This window comes from Staurois parvus, unplaced genomic scaffold (assembly GCF_062004578.1).
Source record: "Staurois parvus isolate SC_StPar_1 unplaced genomic scaffold, SC_StPar_1.0 ptg000493l, whole genome shotgun sequence".
Taxonomy (NCBI): domain Eukaryota; kingdom Metazoa; phylum Chordata; class Amphibia; order Anura; family Ranidae; genus Staurois; species Staurois parvus.
Window position 1 is genome coordinate 332236 of NW_028318289.1, and position 27698 is coordinate 359933.

The 27698-nt window shown below is 43.0% G+C and overlaps 1 protein-coding gene across 2 annotated transcripts in view; it reads left to right on the forward strand.

Moving 5' to 3' along the window:
• The window catches only part of LOC149452162 (uncharacterized), a 117320-nt gene that overhangs the window by 62882 nt on the left and 26740 nt on the right, over positions 1 to 27698 (forward strand). For both annotated transcript variants that reach the window (XM_089689700.1, XM_089689701.1), the window contains exons 3-5: positions 3987 to 4106; positions 19452 to 19508; positions 25490 to 25621. In XM_089689700.1, the coding sequence (XP_089545826.1) occupies positions 3987 to 4106; positions 19452 to 19508; positions 25490 to 25621 (309 nt within the window). The remainder of the gene's footprint in view (positions 1 to 3986; positions 4107 to 19451; positions 19509 to 25489; positions 25622 to 27698) is intronic.

The following is a 27698-nucleotide window of genomic DNA, read 5'->3' on the forward strand; positions in this document are numbered from 1 at the left end:
AGGGCTATGGCCCTGAGGACAATTCTTGGGAACCAGCCCATAATGTCCATGCACCCAGACTTGTCCGGGGGTTTTTTCGCGATCACCCGTGGTGGAGAGATCGGGTGGGCATCCGGAGGCTGCCCGTAGGGGGGGGGCAATGTCAGGGATCTCCTCGATCCCTGCCGCGATGGTCCCGGTGCAGGTGCAGTGCACCGCCCTGTGCAGGGACACGGGCACTAGGTCCGGGCCGGCCGCGGCGTTCGAGTTCGCGCATGCGCAGTAGAAGCCGCGGCCGCCCGCTGGGCACCAATGGCAGCGCAGGGCGGGATATTTAAATGGCCCTGAGCTGTCATTCAGTGCCTTCTGGTCTTCCCTGCATCCTGTGAACCTGTGAACCTGTACCTTTGTAAGTTTTGACCCGGATTGTACCTGACCTTGCTGCTTTCTCCTATTCTGACCCTTGCTTTGCCTGACCTCTCTCTTGAATGCCCCTGATTGGATTTGACCTGCTGTTGCTGACCTGGCGTGTGACCCGACCATTCTATGCCCGCTGCCTTGTACCTTGCCGTCCTCTCTGTTACCGACCTGGCCCATCTGACCTTGCTCATCCATCCCTTGCAGTGGGGTCTTCTGACCTCCTCACATCAGACTCTTCCCCGTGGGAGCCCTTGGCGCATACCACTACCACTGACGGACGCACCCAGTAGCCACGACCTGGTCTCGGGGGGCTCCAAGTCCATCCCCACCATCAGGGGCCCTGGTGAACAAGCACCCTGGGACTTAGATTCCGTGCGCTGGGGACGCCTATTCAGTGGAGTGCTAGGCGCCAGGCGGTCCCTTACAGGTAGAGCCTAGTGTCCTAGGTGTACATTCAAAGCAGACCCCACAGTCTTTAGGGGTCTGGATATGACCTCCAAGGAATCATGGAGGTTCAGCTTGTTAGGTGGGTGCAGCGACAGAGAACACACAGACTCATGGATTGCAGCAGTGTATTGTAGAACTTTCAAAACTGTACAACAACCTGGCGGGAGTACACCCGACTGGGGAACTCACAACAGTCACAGCAGCAAGCCAGTGGTTAATAGGTTCAAGCTGGAGACAGCACTTGTGAAAGGGAGCATGGCCGGTCCAACCTAAGAAGGAGCTTGCTCAGATGTAGACATAGGCCCTAAGCTTTCCCTCCTCCTCTGGAACCTCTGCCTACCGCTATTGCTCTCCCTGATAAATGGGTGCTCTGTCCTTTCACTAGCCAACTTGCAAAATGCACATCAAAATCCAGGGCAGGGACTTAAAATGGCTCCGTGTGACCCAAGATGGTCACCAAGGTCACCTGCCCCAGGAAACCGAGAAAATCATACAGAAACCAAGTTTCTCTTGACTTCCTCCTCCAGCTGCATTGCCATTCCAGACGAGCACCAACTGCATTGGAGAATGTAGACTGCACCTGCCTACAAGCCTATCTGGATAACTGCTGCTGGAGACCAGCTCAAGCAGAGATCTTGAGTGAAGTTGTTGAAGAAACAATATCCACAGTATGATACATATCTAAGTTGAAATAAAAAATTCTAGAAAAAAAAAAGAGTTAAAGTTTTCCACAGCAGAGCTGAGGAATAGGTGTCGTCCCTTCTAGGATGATAAAGAAAAAATCAAACAGATGGCACACAAATAGATTAGATGCAACCGATGCTTAAAAAAAGAACAAGTCCATAAATGTTCATCAAGGGTACAATTAATTTTCTTTGCACTAGCTGCAGCATCTCAGAGATGGAAAATATATCTATAAAATATGAAGGAACACCAGAGAGCGTCATACTAAGTGCAGTATATGAGAAATCTTTAATGATTAAAATGACAAATTGCATTTCACAAGATGGTGGATAACACAAGGCTTGTCATCAAAACTGCCCAGTTTTTAGAATAGAAGCTGAGATTTTTTTAGATAGCGATTTGAAAATGGGATGGGAGCAATTTGCAGATTTCTGTACATAGAAATGGATCAGTATACTTGTCACTCAAAAAGAGAGAAAATATCAGTCTTGCCTCCAAAACAAAGACAAATCCCCATGGTCCATTAAATAGATATCAACCTTTAAAATATAAGAATGACTTTGGAAAAAAATAAACATATTCACCTAGGTGGATACAACACCAATCCATTGCTGCATCTGTTGCTTGCTGGCTCTATAGTGAGAACTGAGCAATCAAACGCCACTGATTGCTCAGGTCTCCCCTCCGCTCTGAGCAGAGATCCCTGACTGTCAGTCACCGTCTCTCTGCTCTGCCCTGCCAGCGCTCACTGGAGTCCATTTTGACTTGCATGGTAGGCAAGGCATTGGATGTTTGGACCACCAATCAGGCCATTGTTATAAAATCTACCAACAAAGGGGGTGGTATCATAATACAAAATACATATGATTACCTAAAAGAGGCATATTGGGTAGGTGCAGCACTGTGTGGCCGGCTCTCACACAGAGACCCAGTTTACCCAAAAAGTGGTGTATTGCAGAAATAGTAAAGTGAGTAGATTCCGAGCTGCCTACAGCATCTGCCATGAGGAGTAGAGTGCGGTCTGGCCAGTCCAACCCAAAGGGGAAACTTCCTGAGACGGTAGACATAGACCCTACTCTTTCCCTACTCTACTAAAACAATCACCAAGGCCCTAGTAGATGGTGTTATCTATATAAAGTAAGCTGCTTCTTTGGTAAAGCCTTTTACAAAATCCCTTATTTCTACCAACTCCCTAAAGTCCACAAGGACCCTGTCACCTCCCCTGGGCTGCCCTGTTATAGCATTCAGGAGAGTGTAAAGAGAGGTCTGTCTTTGTATGTGAACCATTTTTTCCAGCCCTTAGGGTTGTCCCTTCTTGTCTAAATCTGAGTACACCTGTTAGAGAAATTATTTTCATGCTCTTGGGAACCTATTTGTGGGTAGGCTTCAATAGGCCTACAGGCGATCAATTATTTCCTCTCCATGGATCCAGATCTAAATGGTGGACAGGTCAACTTCATTCTAGCAGCCACTCATTTTTACCTGGAGCATAATTACTTCCAATTCGATGGAAGTTATTATATCCAACACACCAGCACAGCTATCGGAGCTTACTTTGCTCTAAGAAGTGCTAACTTTATTTGGTTATTGGTCCATCTGATTATCTTTTAATTATTATATATTGTTATTCATTAATTTTTATACCTAATGATGAAATTCATTATGCACATTTTTATTTATTGATTTTCACTTTATTTATTGTTTTATACACTTGGGCATGCTGTATTAGCATTATTTTTAGATAATCCACTATTTTTTTCCTTTTTGAAGTAGTGCTGGGAATTGTAGTCTCATGGGTATAAGGAGCACAATATGTATTCCCCACACAGGCATCAAAAAGAAGTTGTGTGGCTCCAAAACACGTAGCCATGCCCCCTGTTCATCCCATGCTGTGTGATGTCACTTCCTGTCAGCCTCACATTCTACAGACCATCTCTGTTTCTTGGTAGCTGGTATCCTCACATGACCCGGCAAACAGCGGTGCCACGGACTTCAGGACTGGATTAATGTGTCCCCCACTGAGTTGCTGTGCTAATGGCAGTTCCAATAATAAACATTGTGCTATCCACATTTTTTGTGAGTTGCTTTTTGTTATTTTAATCGTTTTCCTTCAACTTCCTAGGACACTAGCATAAAACCGAGGCATGATGGTTAGAGGTGGGGTTATACAGGGGCTGGCTCGATCATCTTTTGCTTTGCCAGTGTCCAAGACTCCTGAAGTTGGCAGTATAACCTACAAGTCATAGACTATTCTACAATCCTGTGTCCCTCAATGGGTGATAAAGAAAACTTTTTTTTACCCCGCATAGAGATGGTAGTGTAGATAAATTAATAAGCGTAGATAAAATATGTGTAGATAAATGTGTATGTTGGAAAAGAGAATATTTAGCACTACAGTATACATTTGCAAACTTGAACTGGCAGTACTGATAAATATACACGTTCCTCTTTCCCAGGTGCTGGTGATTTCCTGTGCCTTTGTGCAGGTCGCAGTAGGTACCATGTTGGCATTTAATGGTATGCGGGACTACTCTGAAACCCTATCATATGGAATACCATACTGGACATCAGTGTGTGTAAGTACATTGCTTTATTTTTCAAGGATGCTTGAAAGGGCTGGGTCATTGAAAAGAAGAGAAAAAAGTTAGTTTAAAGGGTATGTATAATGGGTTTGCACCCTAAGGGGGTAGTGCTGCAAGATCCCAGACAAGTCCCCACATATAGCACTACCCCCTTAGGAGTCACTGAGTTTTTGGTTACCCTATAGTCCTGCATAGCCAGGCAACACATATTTTCTTCAACACCTGCACACTGGAAACAGTAAACAGTCCTTGAGCTTTTTTGTGATTATTAAGGAGTATTGAACTTGGATGGGGTTGAGGGGTGTATGGGATGCCTAAGGAACTGTAAATTTCAGGACAAATATCCTTAGCAACTAGAGTCCACCAGACAAATACAAGTCCATAAACAAATAGTCTCTCCTTGAAGAGCTCTGCAGTCCTGGTGTACCTCCCCAGACCCCAGATGAATCCTCCTCTTCACCCATCTGCCTGAGGATATCCCTCAGCAAGGGGTCCCAGAAACTGCCACTATAGTAGAGAAACCCCAGAGGAGGAACTAGTTGGGTTGGCCACTTAACTGACCTCTCCCCTTATCTGGCCTGGGGGTGCAGGATTACTTAATGTAAGCTTGTTGGGTTGGTGACTGCTTTCAGGCCTTACATTGGGCTGGCTCCTACCCTGCTTCCCAGACTGCCCTCTCTCAAGGATTGGTTGTGACTGATAGATCCTCCTTCCCAGATCCTAACTGTAGGTAAGCCCCTCCCTGGTCTCCTCTCAGGATCCACACCCCAGCCTTCTCACATCATCTTCCACCCAACACTGACCACTTCCTGATCAGGCTCTCCCATACTTAAGGGCTGCCCTAACCCCGTGCCAAGCCTCCTGCTTGGTGATTGGTCAGAGTCCCTTGAGTATGCAGATCAGCCCCTCCCTAATCCCCACTTACGGCCTTCTACAAACTTATCAAGCTTCTAGAGCGGGGGGGGGGGGGGAATCAGGAAAATGACCTGCAGAGCCCTCAGCCCTGACCTATCGTTACCTGGCTGACTCATCCCAGGCTTACTCTTCATGACCAGGCTGCTATCCTGCCTCTGACCAAAAACTTTATCGCTCCCCCTGGCTTACTAGAGGGGGCAATACATGTGCAATTAGCTAATTATATGAATATAATGCCATAAATTTAAACAAACATTTACAATAATCTAAGCCTCTGGCTCTAAACTTGTAACTCCCAATCTTCTGAGTTGGCAAAGAGGGACACATTTTGGAATATTTAGGCAATGAACACACCCTGGACCTTCTGATCACATGGTGAATTGAAGCACAAGCAGGAAGAATAGAAGAAAACCCAATAAAAACCCAATGCTGTTATAGCGCTACCCCTGAAGGAGCCGCTGGAATTTGGGTCCAATTTTACCTGCATAGCCAGGCAACAAGCATTTTCAGCAGATACACAGGGCTTGTTTTTATGTTTTATTGGGGGAATATAAACTTGGAAAGGGATAAGGGGTTATGGGATGCCCAAAGTGAGTTCAACAACAACTTAGTGGACAACTTCTCTATGTACAACTTGCAGCAAAATGGATAGTAGACTGTACTCCCTCCAGAATAATGTCAGTCCATAATGGATCAGTAGAGAATATATAATTTGCGTTTAGGAGCTATGTCCCCTTAGTAATATTAGCAAAGTCCAAATCATATGCAGGAGCTCTATGTCCCCTTAGTTGGAATAGCAAAGTCCCCTTGGTAGGCAATACCAGCACACCTGGCTTCTATGAGTGAATCTCAGAACAAAGGAGGAGTTAACGTAAGTTGTGGCACTGTCTCTTTTTAAGGTTAGCTAAATATTGTATCCGACTACCTTCTTCTTTTGTTGGCTCTGGGGTGGAATCCTGCTGCTCGGTAAAGACTGCTGTTCAGCCTCCAGCTGTACATGTCCTCCCTTGCAATACAGGGTGTCTCCTGGGTTGGACTTAAGGGTGGTGAAGATCCCTCTGGTCAAACTGCTCCTTTCCTTCCTTCCTCAGTTTCCTCAGCTCTTTCCCGGAGGTAGAGGCCCCAGCTCCAGGGTCCCCTCCAGTTCTTACGATCCTCGGCTCCATCCTCCAACCAGTAACAACAACCCACTGGCTAGGCTCTTCAATATTTATGAACACATCTTACCACCCTGCCAGGCCTCCTGTCTGGGGATTGGTCAATCTCCCATTAAAATTCAGATCACTGCCCCTGTACCTCCATCCACTAGTTTCTAGAAGTTTATGGAAACTTCCAGAACCAGGGGCAGGTGACAGAGCCCTCCAGCCTGACCTGAGCTTGAACCCCACAGACATGCTCAATTTAGCTACATGTGAGCCAAACTAAATTTAATTACCTATATACACTAGAGGGTGCTACACTATTATTACTGCAATGTAAAGTGGAAGTAAAAGTAATGTCAAAATTCCTACCCAGACCTACCCCACAGAGTGCTCTCCTCAAGCAATGCAATTTCCTCACCCCTTTCATTGCCCTGTCTGCTGCCACTGACACCTACTGTCCTTCCTCCTTCTCTGTCATCTTCTTTCTTTGGCCGATGGGTGGCCAATGATGATGTAACGTGGACTTGAGTTACATAGTCGGGGCACCCAGTCCAATTTTTAGCATCCTTTAGGTGTGCATTGCATTGTGTAGAAAAATAGAAAAAAACATTAGCAAACAGGTAGAGCAGAAAGGAATCTTGAATAAAAAAGGATCTACCTCTTTTTTTAAAAGACAAGGAAAGTCTTGACTGTCGCAAACATGCGCAACACACAGTGAAGTACACAGACTCCATCTTGCTAAGAGTAGCAATTTCTCCCTTATCCTTCCCCTACCCCTCCCTCTCACTGAGAGGAGACATTTGGCCAGTGTGTGTGTGTGTGTGTGTGTGTGCTGGTTATGGGTCACTGGCCGGCCAAGGCATCTCTGAGCTAGGTGCCAAGCTGTCTGTGAAAGCTGTATCCTTTCTCACCTAGGAAGAGATAAGGCCAGCTTTCCCAAGAGAGTTGGAGTCTCACTGTCCAAAGTACCTGTATAATTTCACACCTCACAAAAAGATAACAGAGCCTTCCCAGGAGTTCAAGGCATTCCCAAGAAGCACACACCAGATAACATTTTTAAAAGATCCATATTTCCCCTGTGTCTCATACCTTGGAATATGAAAGACTTACATAAAAATCGGACACCTCGTCAGATGGCCAATGAGCAGGCGAACAGTTTGATGGGTCACTCGCTTTGTCTCGGACCATCAGGGAAGCCGAAACATAGCACTCGTGAACTGTGCAGTATATAATTTCATAATTCATATCTAAATAATCCTCAGACTTGTCTGCATAATAATATACCCGCGGGTGGACTGTCGCTTGTGCAGATGGAAAGTTATGGACCAGAATATGAGTTATGAAAGATGTTGGCTCCTGTTTAGGGCTCCGCCTGACGATTCCTCCCTAAACAGCCTTTACTTCAGAGCCACCCCCTGCTGGGAAACTTTTAAACAGGCTGTCAAGCCTAAGAGTAGTAAGTTGAAGACATCTCCCATTTTTTCCATCTTAACTTAGGGAGATCAAAGCCCTTCTGCTCAGAAACTTGATCTGCTTACATCCAAGGCTTAATGGCAAGTATCTTAACCCTTTAACCTCTCCCTGATATCTCTTTGCTGTGCTGCTAGTCTCTGTATGTTTATATATATATATATATTAGTTACATCTTTTTCTGTAAATATTTTTATTGCACCCATTTGACCTCTTAGTAATAAATCTTTCTTTCTGAAAGTGTTGAACTGTTTCTATAGCTCTTAATTGCAATTTACGAATCCCTGCCTTTAAAGAGAACGCTACTGTGTTTGTGTGAACCTCTGTATAACCGGCCTGCGGACCGTTTTATACAGACGATTATATCAACCATTATAGTGTTATAGCTGAACGCCAAGTTTCCTCTTTCTCTGATCAAAAAGGAGGTGGTGGCAGTGTAAAGGGTTAATTGCATAATTAACCTGACCCAGTAATAATCGATTCAGGCCGCTGGCACATCGATCGGTATCCATTAGCTGGAAAATCATTGTGCAGGGTGCAGCTGGGTGTGGCATTATTAAGCATCGCGGTTGTAGATCGGTTAGCCCTTCGGTCACGAGTTTGGTGAGAAAGTCTGGGGTCTGACGCTGAGATCGTGACATTGACCTTTGTCAAGTTTTTACTATTGTAAGTGATTTGAAATCCAATGTTTTTGAGTTGTTTCCAGAATTTTTGAGTTATCACCACAATTAGAGGTGAGGCAGAATCTTCCAATGGAGACACCTGTTCTAGTGACAACTGTCTTGGGGCCTGTGTTAATGAGCTTTATCAATTACATCATCCTGAGACGTTCTGAGGTCATTCAAAATTTATTGTAGAACTACCCTTTCAATGGCCGCAAAGTTTTTGCGTTCCCCCTTAAGCTCTGCACAGCCAAGCAGCAAGCATTTTCCAACACTCTCATCCAATGCTAGTAAAACAGTCCTTGAGCTTGGTTTTGATGTTTTTATTAGGGTTTAACAACTTGGATGGGGTCTAGGGTACATTGGATGCCCTAGGAACTGTACAACTTTGAGGACAAACTTCTCAGCAAAAACAAGAATCAGCAAACAATCTATGTAAGGAGCACTGGGTCCCTCAGACCCCAGATGAAAATCTCCTCATACACCAGCTGTCCTGAAGGTGTCCCTGAGCAAGAGATTCCGAGATCTACAATTAAGTAGTCCCAGTGAGAACTAGTTGGGCATTGCCCCAGGGAGTATAGAGATACTCACACTGTCCTGTTCCTGTAGCTCAATGGGTTGCTTTAAGGCCTTACGCTGGTCCAGCTCCTTCCCTGCTGACAGACTGTCTTTCCTAGTAGACTGTGTGATAGTGGAGATCCTTGTCCAGCTTCAGCCTGTAGGTAGGCCTCCCTCTGCTGGGGCCTTCTCCCAGGCTCCACACCAGCACCTTCCTTCACATCATCTTCCACCTGACTCTCCTGCTGGGCTGGCTTTCTCATATTTTAGGGCTATCCTAGCCACCATGCCAGGTCTCCTGCCTGGGGATGGGCCAGGTTCCCTGGAGGAGGAGACAAAGGAGCTAGAGAGGAGCAGGAGACAAGGAAGCTTGAGAGCAGGAGGTCGTGCGAGGAGCAGAGAGTAGATCTCCACCTGTCAAAGGTTGCCTACCCCGGGGTTAGAATGAAACCCTTGAGTTAGAATGATTTAAGTGTATGGACAAACAAAATATTTTGGTTTATTTTTGAGAGGTGGCAGGTTTTTAATGCTGTCTGTGTCCCCGCTGGGAAGATTCACTCCCTTTATTTGTCTTTGTAATCATTGTGAGTGGGACTATAAATGAAAAAAAAAACCTTTCCCTACTTTATTGAAAATTAAAAAAAAAAAAAGTTCTGGGTTTACATATACTTTAAATCCCCAACTACTGAGAAAACAATCGGACTGTCATACTGTACTGTAATAAAATCTAAATCATAAACAACTAAGGAAGCAGAAGGGTTCAGGACCAGGGGCAGACTGAGAACTCATGGGGCCCCTGGGCAATAGGGGATCATGGGGCCCCTGTGTCCTTGCCCAAACTCAAAAAAGCCTATGAAAAAGGTACCAGGGGCATCTCATGGGACCCCCTACTGACCCCGGGCCCTCGGACAGTGCCCAAGTTACCAAATGGTCAGTCCGCCCCTGGTCTGTCCTCTGTTAGTGTGGATGAAGGAATCTATTAGATTTATTTAATTCATACTCATGAGTTTATTAATGTAGAGACTCCCAGCAAAACTATGGTAACCTCACTACCTCAGTGAAAGACTGACTCATCCCAGTCTTCTAGCAGAATAAATAACAGCTGACTAACAGACAACAATCCTACCCAAAATGGAAACCTCTATATACAGTTGCAAGAAAAAATATGTGAACCCCTTGGGATTACGTGGAGTTTTGCATGAATTGGGCATAAAATGTGCTCTGAACGTCATCTAAGTCACAACAATAGAAGAACACAGTCTGCTGAACATAATACTACACAAACATTAGATGTTGCCATGGTTTAATTGCACATAACATGTAAACATTCACAGTGCATGGAGGAAAAAGTATGTGGGGCCCTAGCTTAATGACTTCCCCCAGAGCTAATTGGAGCCAGGAGTGAGCCAACCTTGACTCCAATCAGTGTGATGATATTGGATGTGTTGCTGACAGCTGTCCTGCCCTTAAAAAACACACACCTGTTTTGGGTTTACTGGTTTCAAGAAGCACTGTCTGATGTGAACCATGCCTCGCAGAAAAGAGCTCTCAGAAGACCTACGATCAAGAATTGTTGACTTGCATGAAGCTGGAAAGGGTTACAAAAATATCTCCAAAAGCCTTGATGTTCATGTGTCCACGGTAAGACAGACTGTCTACAAATGGAGAAAGTTTAGCACTGTTGCTACTCTCCCTAGTCGTGGTCGTCCTGTAAAAATGACTGCAAGAGCACAGCGCAGAATGCTGCATGAGGTAAAGAAGAATCCCAGAGTGTCAGCTAAAGACCTACAGAAATCTCTGGCACATGCTAACATTTTTGTTGACACATCTACAATAAGGAAAACATTAAACAAGAATGGAGTACATGGGAGGACACCACGGAGGAAGCCATTGCTGTCCAAAAAGAATATTGCAGCACGTTTGAAGTTTGCAAAAGAGCACCTGGATGTTCCACAGCACTACTGGCAAAATATACTGTGGACAGATGAAACTAAGATTGAGTTGTTTGGGAAGAACACACAACACTATGTGTGGAGAAAAAAAGGCACAGCACACCAACATCAAAACCTTGTCCCCACTGTAAAACATGGCGGAGGGAGCATCATGGTTTGGGGCTGCTTTGCTGCCTCAGGGCCTGGACGGATTGTTGTCATTGATGGGAAAATGAATTCCAGAGTTTATCAAGACATTTTGCAGGAAAACGTACGACCATCTGTCCGCCAACTGAAGCTCCGCAGAGGTTGGGTGATGCAACAGGACAATGACCCAAAGCATACAAGTAATTCAACAAAACAATGGCTGCAACAGCACAGAATACGCCTTCTGGAGTGGCCCAGTCAGAGTCCTGACCTCAACCCGATTGAAATGCTGTGGCATGACCTTAAGAGAGCAATTCACACCAGACATCCCAAGAATATTGCTACACTGAAACAGTTTTGTGAAGAGGAGTGGTCCAAAATTACCCCAGATCGTTGTGCAGGTCTGATCTGCAACTACAGGAAACATTTGGTTGAGGTTATTGCTGCCAAAGGAGGGTCAACCAGTTATTAAGTCCAAAAGTTCACATACTTTTTCCTCCCTGCACTGTGAATGTTTACATGTTATGTGCAATTAAACCATGGCAACATCTAATGTTTGTGTAGTATTATGTTCAGCAGACTGTGTTCTTCTATTGTTGTGACTTAGATGACGTTCAGAGCACATTTTATGCCCAATTCATGCAAAACTCCACGTAATCCCAAGGGGTTCACATACTTTTTCTTGCAACTGTATTATTAATGGTGAATTTGACCTGTAGTTAATCTCCTTCTGACCAGCATTTGACCTTATAGCAGGGTATGTATTCCCATAGACTTGTATAGGAATGCAAAACCTGATGGAAGTGAACAAAAGCCATCAACACATGCTCTAGGGAAGAGAAGACTGGACGAGACCCTACACCATGTCATCCAGAAGAAAGGGATAGACCCAAGAAATGCTGACCGATTTGACTAAATTGTACAAACCATCCCATTGTCTTGAAATTTATCCTGAAGGGATCCAAAAGCGCTCACACAACTTCAAACATGCTGCAATATTCTTTTTGGACAGCAATGGCTTCCTCCGTGGTGTCCTCCCATGTACTCCATTCTTGTTTAATGTTTTCCTTATTGTAGATGTGTCAACAAAAATGTTAGCATGTGCCAGAGATTTCTGTAGGTCTTTAGCTGACACTCTGGGATTCTTCTTTACCTCATGCAGCATTCTGCGCTGTGCTCTTGCAGTCATTTTTACAGGACGACCACGACTAGGGAGAGTAGCAACAGTGCTAAACTTTCTCCATTTGTAGACAGTCTGTCTTACCGTTGACACATGAACATCAAGGCTTTTGGAGATACTTTTGTAACCCTTTCCAGCTTCATGCAAGTCAACAATTCTTGATCGTAGGTGTTCTGAGAGCTCCTTTCTGCGAGGCATGGTTCACATCAGATAGTGCTTCTTGAAACCAGTAAACCCAAAACAGGTGTGTGTTTTTTAAGGGCAGGACAGCTGTCAGCAACACATCTAATATCATCACACTGGAGTCAAGGTCGGCTCACTCCTGGCTCCAATTAGCTCTGGGAGAAGTCATTAAGCTAGGGCCTCACATACCTTTTCCTCCCTGCATTGTGAATGTTTACATGTTATGTGCAATTAAACCATGGCAACATCTAATGTTTGTGTGGTATTATGTTCAGCAGACTGTGTTCTTCTATTGTTGTGACTTAGATGACGTTCAGAGCACATTTTATGCCCAATTCATGCAAAACTCCACGTAATCCCAAGGGGTTCACATACTTTTTCTTGCACCTCTATACTGTTTAACAGGCATGCAGACATCAAGAAAATAAACTGCCAGGAGTTTTACAAAAAATATTGCAGTACAAACACTTTAAGTGTAGAAAACAACTGTGTTTTCATACAGGTATACTTAAATGGCATTGAACCCTCCCAAAAATGTAGCATATTTCAGCTTACCAATTCTTAGTGGTGGCCAGTGCTGTATTTAGGTTTTGTGCTGCCCTAGGCAACACAAATTCATCTGCCCCCACGGACACCAACCAACACCATCCCCCCTGACATTGACCAGTAACACCCCTGCCCCCCACCCGAGAGACCCTTCCACTACCACCCCCCTGGCGACAGAGAAAAAGACACTCACCTTCACATCTCCAGCCTTCCCCGGGAATGAAAATCAGGCTCTGCATACACCATCAAGCAGCCCGCAGCCTCTCTCAGATCTCACCTGGTTCCCATAGCGTGCATGTCCCTTCTTCCATCTCTTCTTCCAGGGGAAGATGCTACCCCCCTGAAAAATGCCACCCTAGGCAAATGCCTTTTTTGCCTTGTTGTAAATACGCCCCTTGTGGTGGCTGCGTTGGTTTCCTGTTTTTAAGGTGTAGGAACAATGGAGACATCTCTGGACAGTAGCTTTGTCAATCCATGGAGAGAGTAATGTAAGACTAAGAGATTTAAATGGACTTGAATAACACATAAAGCCGAATTCCAGCTAACATTAAAAAGTGTTACAGTGTACAGCAGTTACAACAACAGTTTTCTAGTTATTGGTTGAGGTTTACTGGTTCAGGGATGGTAAAGCTTGTAGGAAGACCAGTGTAACAACAAATGTCCACTTTAAAATGGGCTCAAATTGGTGCACTGTGGATTACTGATGTTCGAATGCTGGAGGAAAGCGTTTGAAGTTGCCTCTCATCCTTAGTCACTCTTAATATACATTGAATATGTTAGTATATATATTAATTATATGAATATAATATAATATTTATTAATATTGATATAGATCAATATTAATTAATATTAAAATAATACTATTCAATAACAATATATTAATATATATAATTTTTTTGAATAATGAATTTCGAATACTGGAGCAAAGGCTTTGAAGTTAAATAGTTTCATAGTAAGGTTGAAAAAAGACACCAGTCCATCCAGTTCAACCTGTGTGGGCATGTGCTCATGTCAAAAATCCTATCCCATATCCCTGTATATTGTGTTTGCTTAGATGCCCATCTAAAAGTTTTTTTTAAACTATCAATACTTCCCTGCTAACACTACTGATTGTGGAAATGAGTTCCACATCCCTACTGCCCTGACAGTGAAAAACTCCCTGCACAGCTTAAGGTCAAACCACATCTCCAATTTCGCTGAGTGGCCCAGTTTCATCTTATACTACCTGAGACTGAATAGTTTATTCCTTATGTTAGAATAACCACTGAGGTGTTTGTATATCGCTATCATATCTCCTCTCAAGCATCTCTTCCTCAGGGAGAATAAGTTTAATCTTTGTAGTTGTTGCTCATAACTGAGGCCCTCCAGCCCCTTTATTATCTTTGTTTCTCTTATCTGGACTCTCTCCAGCTCAAGCACATCCTTCTTGAAGACTGGTGACCAGAACTGGACAGCATAGTCCAGATGTGGCAGGATTATAGTGTTATCTCTTTAAGTAAAGTTGCTACAGTTTCTAACTCAATTTGTTCATCCTATGTTTATATTAATATACATGATATATACAGTGGCTAAAATAATTATTCGATCCCCTGCAGATTTTGTAAGGTTGCCCACTTGCAAAGAAAGGAAGAGCCTATATTTTTATCACAGGTGTATTTTTATGATAAAATATCAACAAAAAATCCGGAAAAAACAAATGTTATAAATTGAGTTGCAGTTCAGTAAGTAAAATAACTATTTGATCCCCTAGCAACCATCAATAATTCTGGCTCCCACAGACTGGCTATGTGCCCATGTGGTACACAGATTAGCCCTGACAATTTAAGAAGGTGCTCCTAACAACAACTCATTATGTGTATAAGAGACACCTGTCCACAGAATCTTTTTCTTCCATTTAAACCTCACCATCATAGGCAGGACAAAAGAGCTGTCAAAGGACATCAGGGACAAGACTGTAGACCTGCACGAGGCTGTAATGGGCTACAAAACCATCAGCAAGAAGGCGAGGAGACGACTGTTGGAGCAATTATTCGCAAATGGAAGAAATACAAAATAAGCATCAATCACCCTCGGTCTGGAGCTCTATGCAAGATTTCGCCTCATGGGGTAAGGATAATCATGAGAAAAGTGAGGGATCAGCCCAGAACTACATGGGAGAAACCAGCCAGAACACTGAAGATGGATCGTGGATGGGTCTTCTAGCATGGCAATGACACAAAACATAACGCCAAGGCAACAAAGGAGTGGCTCAAGAAGAAGCACATTAAGGTCATGGAGCCAGTCTCCAGACCTCAATCCTATAGAAAATGTATGGAGGGAGCTGAAACTTCGAGTTGACAACCGACAGTCAAGAAACCTTAAAGTGGTTCTAAAGGCTTAAGGTTTTTTACCTTCATGAATTTTAAGCATGAAGGTAAAAAACCTTCTGTGTGCAGCATCCACCCCTCCCAGCCACACCTAAGCTCCCTCTCAATCCAGCAATGTACACTGGAGTCTCGGCTATCCCAGAACTCCCTCTTCTAACTGGTTGAGACAGAAGCTGGAGCCATTGGCTCCCACTGCTGTCAATCACAGCCAGTGAAAAGAGAGAGGGTGCAGGGCCAAGCCTTGGCTCCATGTGTTAATTTAAAAATGGAGCAGTAGGTACCCCCATAGCAAGCTGCTTGTTGTGGTTGCACCAGACAGGAGGGAGGGGCCAGAAGAGCCTGCAGGGGACCAAAGAGGAGGAGGATCTGGGCTGCTCTGTGCAAAACCACTGCACACTGCAGGTAAGTATAGACATGTTTGATATTTTTTATTAAAAAAAAAAAGCCTTTAGAATCACTTTAAGGATTTAGAGAAGATCGGTAAAGAAGAGTGGACCAAAATCCCTCCTGAGATGTGTGCAAACCTGGTAACCAAATACAAGAAATGTATTACCTCTGTGCTTGCCAACAAGGGTTCCTCCACCAAGTACTAAGCCATGTTTTGCTTGGGTATCAAATACTTATTTTACTCACTTAACTGCAACTCAATTTATAACATTTGTATATGTTTTTTTTATTTTTGGTTGATATTCTGTCTCTATCATTTAACATACACCTATGATAAAAATTTAAAAAATTATACAAACTTACAAAAACTGCATGGGATCAAATAATTATTTTCTCCACTACATTTTAATATATATATACTGTATATACAGGGCATTTTTTCAGCTGGAACTCAGTTCCGCCACCTCCGGCTCAGGCTCTCTCCTCTCTGCTTACCACTATCGCTTGTAAACATAAAAGTCTGACTTCTGTGTTTGCAAGTGACACCCTGTCTCCTAATGACTCCCACAGATCTGATCTCCTGAGTGGCTCTAAGGCTGGGGATGGGGAGTGTAGGATGGGGACAGATGCTGGAGCCTGGGGTGCACTGCAGACACTGACACCCCCATTGGGCATTCTACCTGCAAGCGAGAGAGGAAGAGCCGCCTATAGTGTGCGGGGAGGTATGGTGCTTCAGCTTAACACAGCAACGTAAGTAAAATACCTGGAGGATGGTAGAGCTTTTAAGGGAGGGGGGGATAGGGACAGTGAAGGTTGGGTTGCATGCAGAGGTCAGAGCTGAAGAGGGGTGAAAGTGAGATACGGATGGGGGATGCAGGTATGCAGAGGCCTGCATGTATATACACTGCTCCAAAAACTTAAAGGAACACTTTTTAATCAGAGGATAACATCAATTAAACTCCTGAAAAGATGAGAAGGGAAAAAAATGTCAGTGGCCCCCACCTGGAAAATCATTCCTGTTTTGGGGGTCATCTCATTGTTTCCCATCCAGTGCACCTGTTAATTTAATTAACACCAAAGCAGCTGAAACTGATTGACAACCCCCTCTGCTACTTGACTGACCAGATTATTATCCCAGGAGTTTAATTGACTTGGTGCCATACTCTGAAAAAGAAGCGTCCCATTAATTATATTTCTATCTATCTGTCTATCTGTCTGTCTGTCTTTCTATATATATTAATATTGATGAATACTAATATAATGATTATCCATATTAATATAATAGTTCATTTTTAAAATAATGATTTTCAAATAGTATCATCCTATGTCACTATTAATATACAGTACATTAATATATATATATATATTTTTTTTTTATTTTAATGATACATTATATATATATATATATATATATATATATATATATATATATATATACAGTATATATATATACATACGGTGAAGGAAATAAGTATTTGATCACCTGCTGATTTTGAATGTTTGCCCACTCACAAAGAAATGATCAGTCTAAAAATCAAATGGTAGGTGTATTGTAACACTGAGAGACAGAATAGCAACAAAAAACTTCAAAAGAAATGCATGGCTAACAAATGATTCACTGATTCACATGTTCATGATGGAAATAAGTATTTGATCTCCTTCACAAAACATGACTCAGTACTTGGTGGCAAATCCCTTATTATTATTATTATTATTATTATTATAATCACAGAGGTCAGACGTTTCCTGTAGTTGGCCTCCAGGTTTGCACACATCTCAGGAGGGATTTTGGCCCGCTATTCTTGGCAGATCCTTTCCAAGTCATTAAGGTTTGGTGACTGATGTTTGGCAACTCGAACTTTCAGCTGCCTCCACAGATTTTCAATCGGATTAAGGTCTGGAGACTGGCTAGGCCACTCCAGGACCTTAATGTGCTCCTTCTTGAGCCACTCCTTTGCTGCCTTGGCCGTGTGTTTTGGGTCATTGTCGTGCTGGAACACCCATCCACAACCCATTTTCAATGCCCTGGCTGAAGGAAGAAGGTTCTCACCTAAGATTTGATGGTACATTGCCCTGTCCATCATCCCTTTGATGTGGTGCAGTTGTCCTGTCCCCTTAGCAGAAAAACACCCCAAAAGCAGAATGTTTCCACCACATTTGACAGTTGGGATGGTATTCTTGGGGTCATAGGCAGCATTCCTCCAAACATGGTAAGTTGAGTTGATGCCAAAGAGCTCGGTTTTGGTCTCATCTGACCACAACACTTCCAACCTGTCCTCCTCTGCATCATTCAGATGTTCAGTGGCAAACTTCAGACGGGTCTGGACATGTGCTTTCTTGAGCAGAGGGACCTTGCGGGCACTGCAGGATTTCAGTCTTTGTCGGCGTAGTGTGTTACCAATTGTTTTCTTGGTGACTGTGGTCCCAGCTGTCTGGAGATCATTGACCAGATCCTCACGTGTAGTTCTGGGATGATTCCTTACTGTTCTTATGATCATTGACACTCCACAAGGTGATATCTTGCATGGTGCACCACACCCAGGGAGACTGACAGTTGTTTTGTGTTTCTTCCATTTGAGAATGATTGCACCAACTGTTGTCATCTTCTCACCAAGCTGCTTGGCGATAGTTTGGTAGCCCAGTCCAGCCTTGTGTAGGTCTACAATCTTGTCCCTGACATTCTTGGACAGCTCTTTGGTCTTTGCCATGGTGGAGAGTTTGGAATCTGATTGTTTGATTGCTCCTGTGGACAGGTGTCTTTTATACAGGTAACACGATGAGATTAGCAGCACTCCCTTTAAGAGACTGCTTCTAATCTCACCTTGTTACCTGTATGAAAGACACCTAGTAGCCAGAATTCTTGATGAATGATAAGGGATCAAATACCAATTACCCTCATGATCATGCAAATCAGTGCATAATTTGTTAGACATGCATTTCTTTTAAATTTGTTGTTGCTATATATATATATATATATATATATATATAATCGTTGGTCGAAATCGTGGCCCACATTAACCAATCTAAAAAAAACGTTCGTCGGGCAATACGTAGTGTTGACGTTTTCCTTACAAATGTAAGTGACACGGTGTGCGTGTGACCTTGTAGCCACGCCCTTCCAGCCAGAATGAGCGATTCACAACAATTACCAGCAATGAGTATAATATAGTTTATTACATGACCTATATACATAAATAGTGATACATAAAATATAATATGCAGAATTCTGCTTTCATGATCTCATTAGGCCAATCTACTTTTAACATTTGGATTTTTCCTTCGTGTTTACGAAGATTCCTTGGACATAAACATCCGGGTCATCTTCTGTTTGCGCTCATGTGTCATAGCGCTTAATAGATTTTCTTCGTACGAACGTCATACCATGGCAAACAAAATTGGTAATTTGTATGCGAAACGACAAAATTTTTCACTGTTGTTCAGCCAGATTTTTTTGTTCACAATATCGTTATTGGTTAAAACATCCTGCTCATCAACGAAGAGAAAATCGTGGTTCCATGAATTTTTTCGTACGATTTTCTTATTGTGTGTACGGGGCATTAGAGTGAGACTGTTAACACCATGAAATTATAAAACTTGCTCAGTTTCACCTGCTGGACTACAAAACACCATCCATTCCTTATGTTATGGAGATGAGGAGTAGTGTAGGCATTCTCTTGGTAACAAGGGAAGAGTTGGGCAGGGGTGACAACACTACCTGGGTTTTCAATGCAGTTAAGGTATGGAGTTGTCAGCTTAAGCAGGAAGTTAGGAGCGCACTGGAATTCTTTGAAATCAACATGTTAATAATATAATGATTTAATATCCATTGTGTTTCTTCTTGTGTTTTTACAGTACATTATAACAGGGTGCCTGCTAATTGCTGCAAAAGCTACAACTACCCGCTCTCGGGTGAGTATTTGTATGGCCATGTACTGGATGCTTTTTTCGGAAAAACTGATGGTGTGCAGGAGGGCAAGAGATTTTGTATATGACCTGCTCATACGTATTATCTCTCTATAATACTGTACCCCTTCCCTTTTTATAATTTGGAATTGATACCCTAAAATACCTTTTAAATTCTGCTCCTGGCCACCCTCCAGTGCTCTGTGCTGGCAGAGCTGAGTAATAGCCACACCCCTCAACACATATGAAGAGAGGGATATGTGACACCAGGACTGTCACCGATGAGAGCGATGTGTCAGCTTCAAAATATCTTGGATTGCAACGTCTTATTGAGACTCTCTGCACAGCTAGCATAATAAAAGGAGAACATACGATTATGAATGTGGAAGTTGATAGAACGTTGTCCTTCTTACTGCATATATATGGACTTTATTTGGGCTTTAAGCCTTTTACTGCCACTGACATATGTCGTACATTGGTTGCACTACACAGAATGTGTGTGAATCTGACAAGGCAACCGTTGGCTGGCAGATGGCAGTGATTGCTTGCATAGATCCTGGCAGTGGTGTCCCGAGGCAGGTGCTGGGGGTGCGCGCCGCACCGGGTGACACCTACCACACGGGGTGACACTGCACCAGCTCCACGAAAAGGTAAGTTCTAAAGCAAGCCAACGATCCCCGCAGGAACTTATCTTTTTGTGGAGCTGGTCTGGTGTCACCCCGTATATTGCATGCCGGTGATCCCTACAGGATGGATTGGATCTGCAGATTATGGAACATAATGGATCGGAGTCCGATCCATTATGCTCAATCTGCAGATCCGATCCATTCTGCGGGGATCGTCAGAGGGGGTGTCACCAAGTGTTATAGCACCGGGTGACACCAACCCTAGGGATACCCCTGCATCCTGGTAATGCGCCCCCCCCATCATGTTTCCGGGGCTCTTTGTCCCCATAGGCTGACCCCAGACAGGCATGGCGGGTGCTGTCAGAGGGAAGAGAGACTAGCAAACTTCTGTTCTCTGGCCTCCCTTACCTGTTACTGACCATGGAAGCGATGTGTAAAACATCACTTCTGTGCCTGTCTGTCACTCTCCACTGCATTTGTTTAATTGGGGAACAGTTGAGACATCAGGAGTATTTTAGACCTTGAATGTCTCATTAAAGAAAATGTGTCACCAAAAAAAAAAAAATCATCATTCAAAATAAAAAAAAGGGTTAAAAGTCACCCCCAAGCACTTTTTGAGCCTCCAAAATAAATGCATGCATTGGGGTTCCTATGCACGAAACATGTTGATTGTGCTACACATGTTACATATCAGTACACACACCAAAGTGAGACCAATAATCCTAGGGCCATTATTCACATTATTCCAAACTGATGACCTGTAGGGGATTTTATGGAAAATATAGGCTACCGAAGTCTGTCGTCATTTCACAGGCGCATGCAATTTTCACCAGTTCCCGACCGCGTTATAGCCAAAAGACTATAGCGCGGTTGGCTAGTTCTGGGAGTGCGTCCATGGACATCCTGCCAGAACCACACCCCCTGTTCACCATCTGTGATTGCTGTATCCTTCGGACACAGATGATCATATGACTAAGGAACGGGCCAATCACAGCCACTTTTACCATGTGACCAGCTGTGTCCAATCACAGCTGATCACAGGATAAATAGGAAATGCTGGTTATCAGCAGTCCTCTCCTCATGCTGACAGTGCGTGAGGAGAGGAGAGCTAGTAAGTGGCATTTCGCAGGGGGACATCTACACTGATCATCAGTGTAGCCCCATCAGTACAGCCAATAGTGCCCATGTGTGCTGGTAATCAGTGCCCATCATTTGAATCAATGATCATTAGTGCCCATCAGTTGAATCAGCGATCATTAGTGCCCATCAGTTGAGTCAGTGCCTATCAGTGCCATGTAACAGTACCCATCAGTGCCACCTATCGGTGCCCATCAGTGCCGCCTAATGGTGCCCATCAGTGCCATCTAACGGTGCCCATCAGTGCTGCCTAACAGTGCCCATCAGTGCCATGTAACAGTGCCCATCAGTGTCACCCATCAGTGCCCCGTAACAGTGCCCATCAGTGCCATGTAACAGTGCCCCGTAACAGTGCCCATCAGTGCCATGTAACAGTGCCCATCAGTGCCCTGTAACAGTGCCCATCAGTGCCATGTAACAGTGCCCATCAGTGCCGCCCATCAGTGCACCATAACAGTGCCCATCAGTGCCATGTAACAGTGCCCATCAGTGCCGCCTATCAGTGCAGCCTCATCAGTACCACATATCCGTGCCCATCTGTGAAGGGGAAAAATTACTTATTTACAAAACTTTATAACAGAAAGGAAAAATTTTCTTTTTCAAAATTTTTGGTATTTTTTTGTTTGTTTAGCAAAAAATAAAACCCCCCAGAGGTGATCAAATACCACCAAAAGAAAGCTCTATCTGTCTCAAAAAAATTATAAAAATTTAGTTTAGGTACAGTTGTCATTCAAAGTATGAGAGCTCAGAAAGCTAAAAATTGGTGTGGGCAAGAAGGGGGTAAAAGTGCCCAGTAGGCAAGTGGTTAAGGCTCGACGTGTTGGGTATCTATTCACTCAGCACAACCTCCACTTTTTTTAATTTCACCAAAAAATTGGGTAATATATTGTTTATGTGCCCTAAAATTAACTGGAGGTTTTGTGACTTGTAAACTGTTAAACTGTGGCTAGTATTATGTGGCATAAAAAAATTGGAACTACCACTATTTTATTCTCAAGGGTGTCTGCTTTCAGAAATATATATAATGCGTGGGGGTTTTAAGCAATCCTCAGAAATCCAAAAGTGGCTCTGGTGGTGAAAGGGTTAAAAATAACCTGTCATAAGGCGTGGAAGGAGCCTATTTAAGTGAATGCAGACACAGCAGCTGTACAGATACAGCTGTGTGTCCCAATTTGACAGTCCTGGGAGTGGGGGTGGACCTGATTGCACACTGTCTGCAATTTGGGGCCACACACCCGCCCTCCCATATGGAAGAAAAATATATTTGGAATATATATTTAAAATATTCTTCCCAAATATATTGTCATATTTGAAATGCTACAATTATGGCCATATTCAATATATTTAAAAATATATTTCAATAAATATATATGTATTGTATATTGAAATGCGTTTTTATTAAAAAATATATGAAAATATACTGTATGTCTTTAAAAATACAAATCTACATTTTTGGAATGCATTTACAAATATATGTGAAAATATATGTTAAAATGATTTTTTTATATGTTAAAAAAAATCTGAAGAATATATTTAAAAACTGTTATTTTTAAAAATATATTTTTTAAAAATATATTCTTCAGTTTTTTTAACATATAAAAAAGTCATTTTAACATATATTTTTACATATATTTGTAAATGCATTCCAAAAATGTAGATTTGTATTTTTAAAGACATACAGTATATTTTTATAGATTTTGTAATAAAAACACATTTCAACATACAGTGTATGTGTGTAACGGATCAAATTCAAAATCCTAAGACTGACGTACAAAGCTGTCCACCATACTGCCCCGAACTACATCATCGACCTAATATCCAAGTACCACCCAGCACGTACACTCCGCTCCACACAAGGCCTCCTTCTCTCTAGTTCCCTGGTCTCCTCCTCCCATGCCCGCCTACAAGACTTCTCCAGGGTGTCACCCATCCTCTGGAACTCCCTGCCCCAACCCATCAGATTATCACCTACTATCCTCTCCTTTAGGCGCACCCTGAAAACCCACCTCTTCAGGGAAGCCTACCCCACCCCCTGCTAACTTGCCGACCTCCTCCACTCTTCCTACCACTCCATCCCCCACAGCTATCTCCTCCTGTGCCACCATCCCCTCCCTCCTAGATTGTAAGCTCGAAAGAGCAGGGCCCTCGATCCCCTCATGTTTTGCATTGTATTGGTATTGTTATTGTTCTGTCCCCCATTGTAATGTACAGAACTGAGCGAACTATTGGCGCTTTATAAATAAATACTGTATAATATTAATATACAGTCAGGTCCATAAATATTGGGACATCAACACAATTCTAACAATTTTGGCTCTATACACCACCACAATGGATTTGAAATGAAACGAACAAGATGTGCTTTAACTGTCAGCTTTAATTTGAGGGTATTTACATCCAAATCAGGTGAACGGTGTAGGAATTACAACAGTTTGCATATGTGCCTCCCACTTGTTAAGGGACCAAAAGTAATGGTACATTTGGCTTCTCAGCTGTTCCATGGTCAGGTGTGTGTTATTCCCTCATTATCCCAATTACAATGAGCAGATAAAAGGTTCATAGTTCATTTCAAGTGTGCTATTTGCATTTGGAATCTGTTGCTGTCAACTCTGAAGATGAGATCCAAAGAGCTGTCACTATCAGTGAAGCAAGCCATCATTAGGCTGAAAAAAACAAAACAAACCCATCAGAGAGATAGCAAAAACATTAGGCGTGGCCAAAACAACTATTTGGAACATTCTTAAAAAGAAGGAACGCACCGGTGAGCTCAGCAACACCAAAAGACCCGGAGGACCACGGAAAACAACTGTGGTGGATGACTGAAGAATTCTTTCCCTGGTGAAGAAAACACCCTTTACAACAGTTGGCCAGATCAAGAACACTCTCCAGGAGGTAGGTGTATGTGTGTCAAAGTCAACAATCAAGAGAAGACTTCACCAGAGTGAATACAGAGGGTTCACCACAAGATGTAAACCATTGGTGAGCCTCAAAAACAGGAAGGCCAGATTAGAGTTTGCCAAACAACATCTAAAAAAGCCTTCACAGTTCTGGAACAACATCCTATGGACAGATGAGACCAAGATCAACTTGTACCAGAGTGATGGGAAGAGAAGAGTATGGAGAAGGAAAGGAACTGCTCATGATCCTAAGCATACCACCTCATCAGTGAAGCATGGTGGTGGTAGTGTCATAGCGTGGGCATGTATGGCTGCCAATGGAACTGGTTCTCTTGTATTTATTGATGATGTGACAGCTGACAAAAGCAGCAGGATGAATTCTGGCAATATTATCTGCTCATATTCAGCCAAATGCTTCAGAACTCATTGGACGCCGCTTCACATATCAGATGGACAATGACCCAAAGCATACTGCAAAAGCAACCAAAGAGTTTTTTTAAGGGAAAGAAGTGAAATGTTATGCAATGGCCAAGTCAATCACCTGACCTGAATCCGATTGAGCATGCATTTCACTTGCTGAAGACAAAACTGAAGGGAAAATGCCCCAAGAACAAGCAGGAACTGAAGACAGTTGCAGTAGAGGCCTGGCAGAGCATCACCAGGGATGAAACCCAGTGTCTGGTGATGTCTATGCGTTCCAGACTTCAGGCTGAAATTGACTGCAAAGGATTTGCAACCAAGTATTAAAAAGTGAAAGTTTGATTTATGATTATTATTCTGTCCCAATACTTTTGGTCCCTTAACAAGTGGTAATTCCTACACCGTTTACCTGATTTGGATGTAAATACCCTCAAATTAAAGCTGACAGTCTGCAGTTAAAGCACATCTTGTTTGTTTCATTTCAAATCCATTGTGGTGGTGTATAGAGCCCAAAATTTTAGAATTGTGTCGATGTCCCAATATTTATGGACCTGACTGTATATGTATGTATATGTGTGTATATATATATATATATATATATATATATATATATTGAATATGGCCAAAAATTGTAGCATTTCAAATATATGTCAATATATTTGGGAAGAGTATTTTTAAAATATATTTCAAATATATTTTTCTTCGACGTGGGCTTGCACACCTATCATATGGGGACATGGGGCTGTGCCTATACAGCTGTTGTGTCTGCATTCCCTTACATAGGCTGCTTGCACTCAGCTGCATAAACAAATGCCTCATTTTTATTCTGGTATAAGGGGCACATCCAGTCTCCATATCAAGATTATGCAATAAAAGCCATTTTAATTATTAATTTTTATTCCCCTAGGTCAAAACCTCCCTAGCGTTTGACATCTTATCAATGATTCTCAGTTGTATAGGACTGGTATTTAATACCAGAGATATCATTGAATATTGCAAAATTTCTGACTCAAATTCTGGATGTAACGGCAGAATGCAGGTACGTTTTATAGCTACTTTTGTTTTTTTCTTTTAAATATTGTATCATCTTTCTTGTGCTTGTGCATCTTTCTTGTGTATATGTGACATTTAGGGCTCCGTTTAGTACTCATGCACACGGCTGTTTTTGGCTTTTGACATTTTTTTCTACAGCTAGTAAACCCCCCAGCATGTTATCCTATGTGTCCATGCACACATAGACTGGAATCAACATTTTTTGGCAAGGATGTTTTTTTGGCTGGAGAAAAAACCCTGGACTAGTGGATTTCTAGAGGAGTTTTTTAGGTGTAAAAATGCTCTAACACGGTAAAACACCACAAAGCGGCATTTTTGGACTTTTTTTTTTACCAAAAAAAATGAATTTTTTGGTAATATATACCGCTAAAAAACGCAAATGCGGAAAAATGTCGCTAAACGCTAAAAAAAGCAGAAAAATGCACATTTTTAACATGGCTTTACACAGCTAATGTTACCAGCGTTATCAAAACGCCCCATGTGCATGGAGCCTTATAAAGCAAGGCTCTTACCAAGGCCTATCGCTGCTTTTAAAAAAAAAAAAAAAATTTAAAAATGACATTTATAAAAATCAGCAATAGGCTTTACAAATATTTGTCATGCTTTGCTTCCATAGTAAAAGGAATGGAATTGGGGTGTCGAGAGGGTTTTCCCAGAGTACTCTGCAGTAATATGTAGAGGGAGCTCCATGACAGACAACAGACTCCACACCATGGCCTACATTTTATTAATGGACTGTAAAATGCAGGCTGCATTGTGGGATTGCATTGTAGTGTTCCACGAAGAGTGGATAGCAATAGGGTAGTATAGCAATTTTTATTTTGTAATTGTGTAAAGTATGGCAATTTTTATTTTGTGATTATGTAAATGTTTGCCACTTCCATGCAACAAACATTTTATAGATGGACCCTTAAGTGTTTGCAAACCCTAACAATGAACTTTTCTTATATTATTTGTTACCATTTTGTGCATATTTGCAGGTTTGCATACGCAAACATTCTTTTAGCTTTTTTTTAACCAAGGGAAGGTGGTGCTTATTTGTTCATATATGGGCATACACAAGTAAATGTATTAACCAGCAGCACAGATTATCTACTGTATATGCAGCGCAACTTTACAGGTCCTTTGTAGATGTCTATTAAAAATAGTGGGCTGCATTTAGATCAGTAAAAAAAATGCCTAAAACATGCCATTTTTAGGAATCCCATATCCAGTTAAGATGTACTGCTACAGGGCGGCCACTACGTGATTTTCCTTTTTCTGGTTTAGGGGGTCCTGGCACGCTGCTTCTGCGTTGATTTGTTACAGCAGAAGCTGATCAGTGTGTGCAGGCCAATGGATGACCGCCAGCACACACTGATCAGCGAGGCAAGAAACGGGACACAGCTACCGACGTGCTGCTTCTACGTTGATTTGTTACAGCAGAAGCTGATCAGCGTGTCGGCCAATGGATGACCACCGACATAGGCTGATCAGCAAGGAGAGAGACAGGACACAGCCCCCGGCGTGCTGCTTCTGCTGTGATTTGTTACAACAGAAGCTGATCAGCGCGTTATAGCCAATGGATGACCACTGCCCACACGCTGATCAGCGAGGAGAGAGACAGGACATAGCTCCCGACGCTCTGCTTTTGCATTGATTTGTAAAGCAGAAGCCATTCAGCACATGCTGGCCTGTGGATGACCGCAGGCACACGCCGATCAGTGAGAAGAGAGACAGGACACAGCCCCCAATGCGCTGCTTCTGCATTGATTTGTACAGCAGAAGCCATTCAGCACGTGCCAGCCAGTGGATGACCGCTGGCACATGCTGATCAGCGAGGAGAGAGACAGGACACAGCCCCCGACGTGCTGCTTCTGCGTTGATTTGTTACAGCAGAAGCTGATCAGTGTTTGGCGGACAATGGATGACCGCCGGCACACGCTGATCAGCGAGGAGAGAGACAGGACACAGCCCCCCGATGCGCTGCTTCTGCGTTGATTTGTTACAGCAGAAGCTGATCAGTGTTTGGTGGACAATGGATGACCCCCAGCACACACTGATCAGCGAGGAGAGAGACAGGA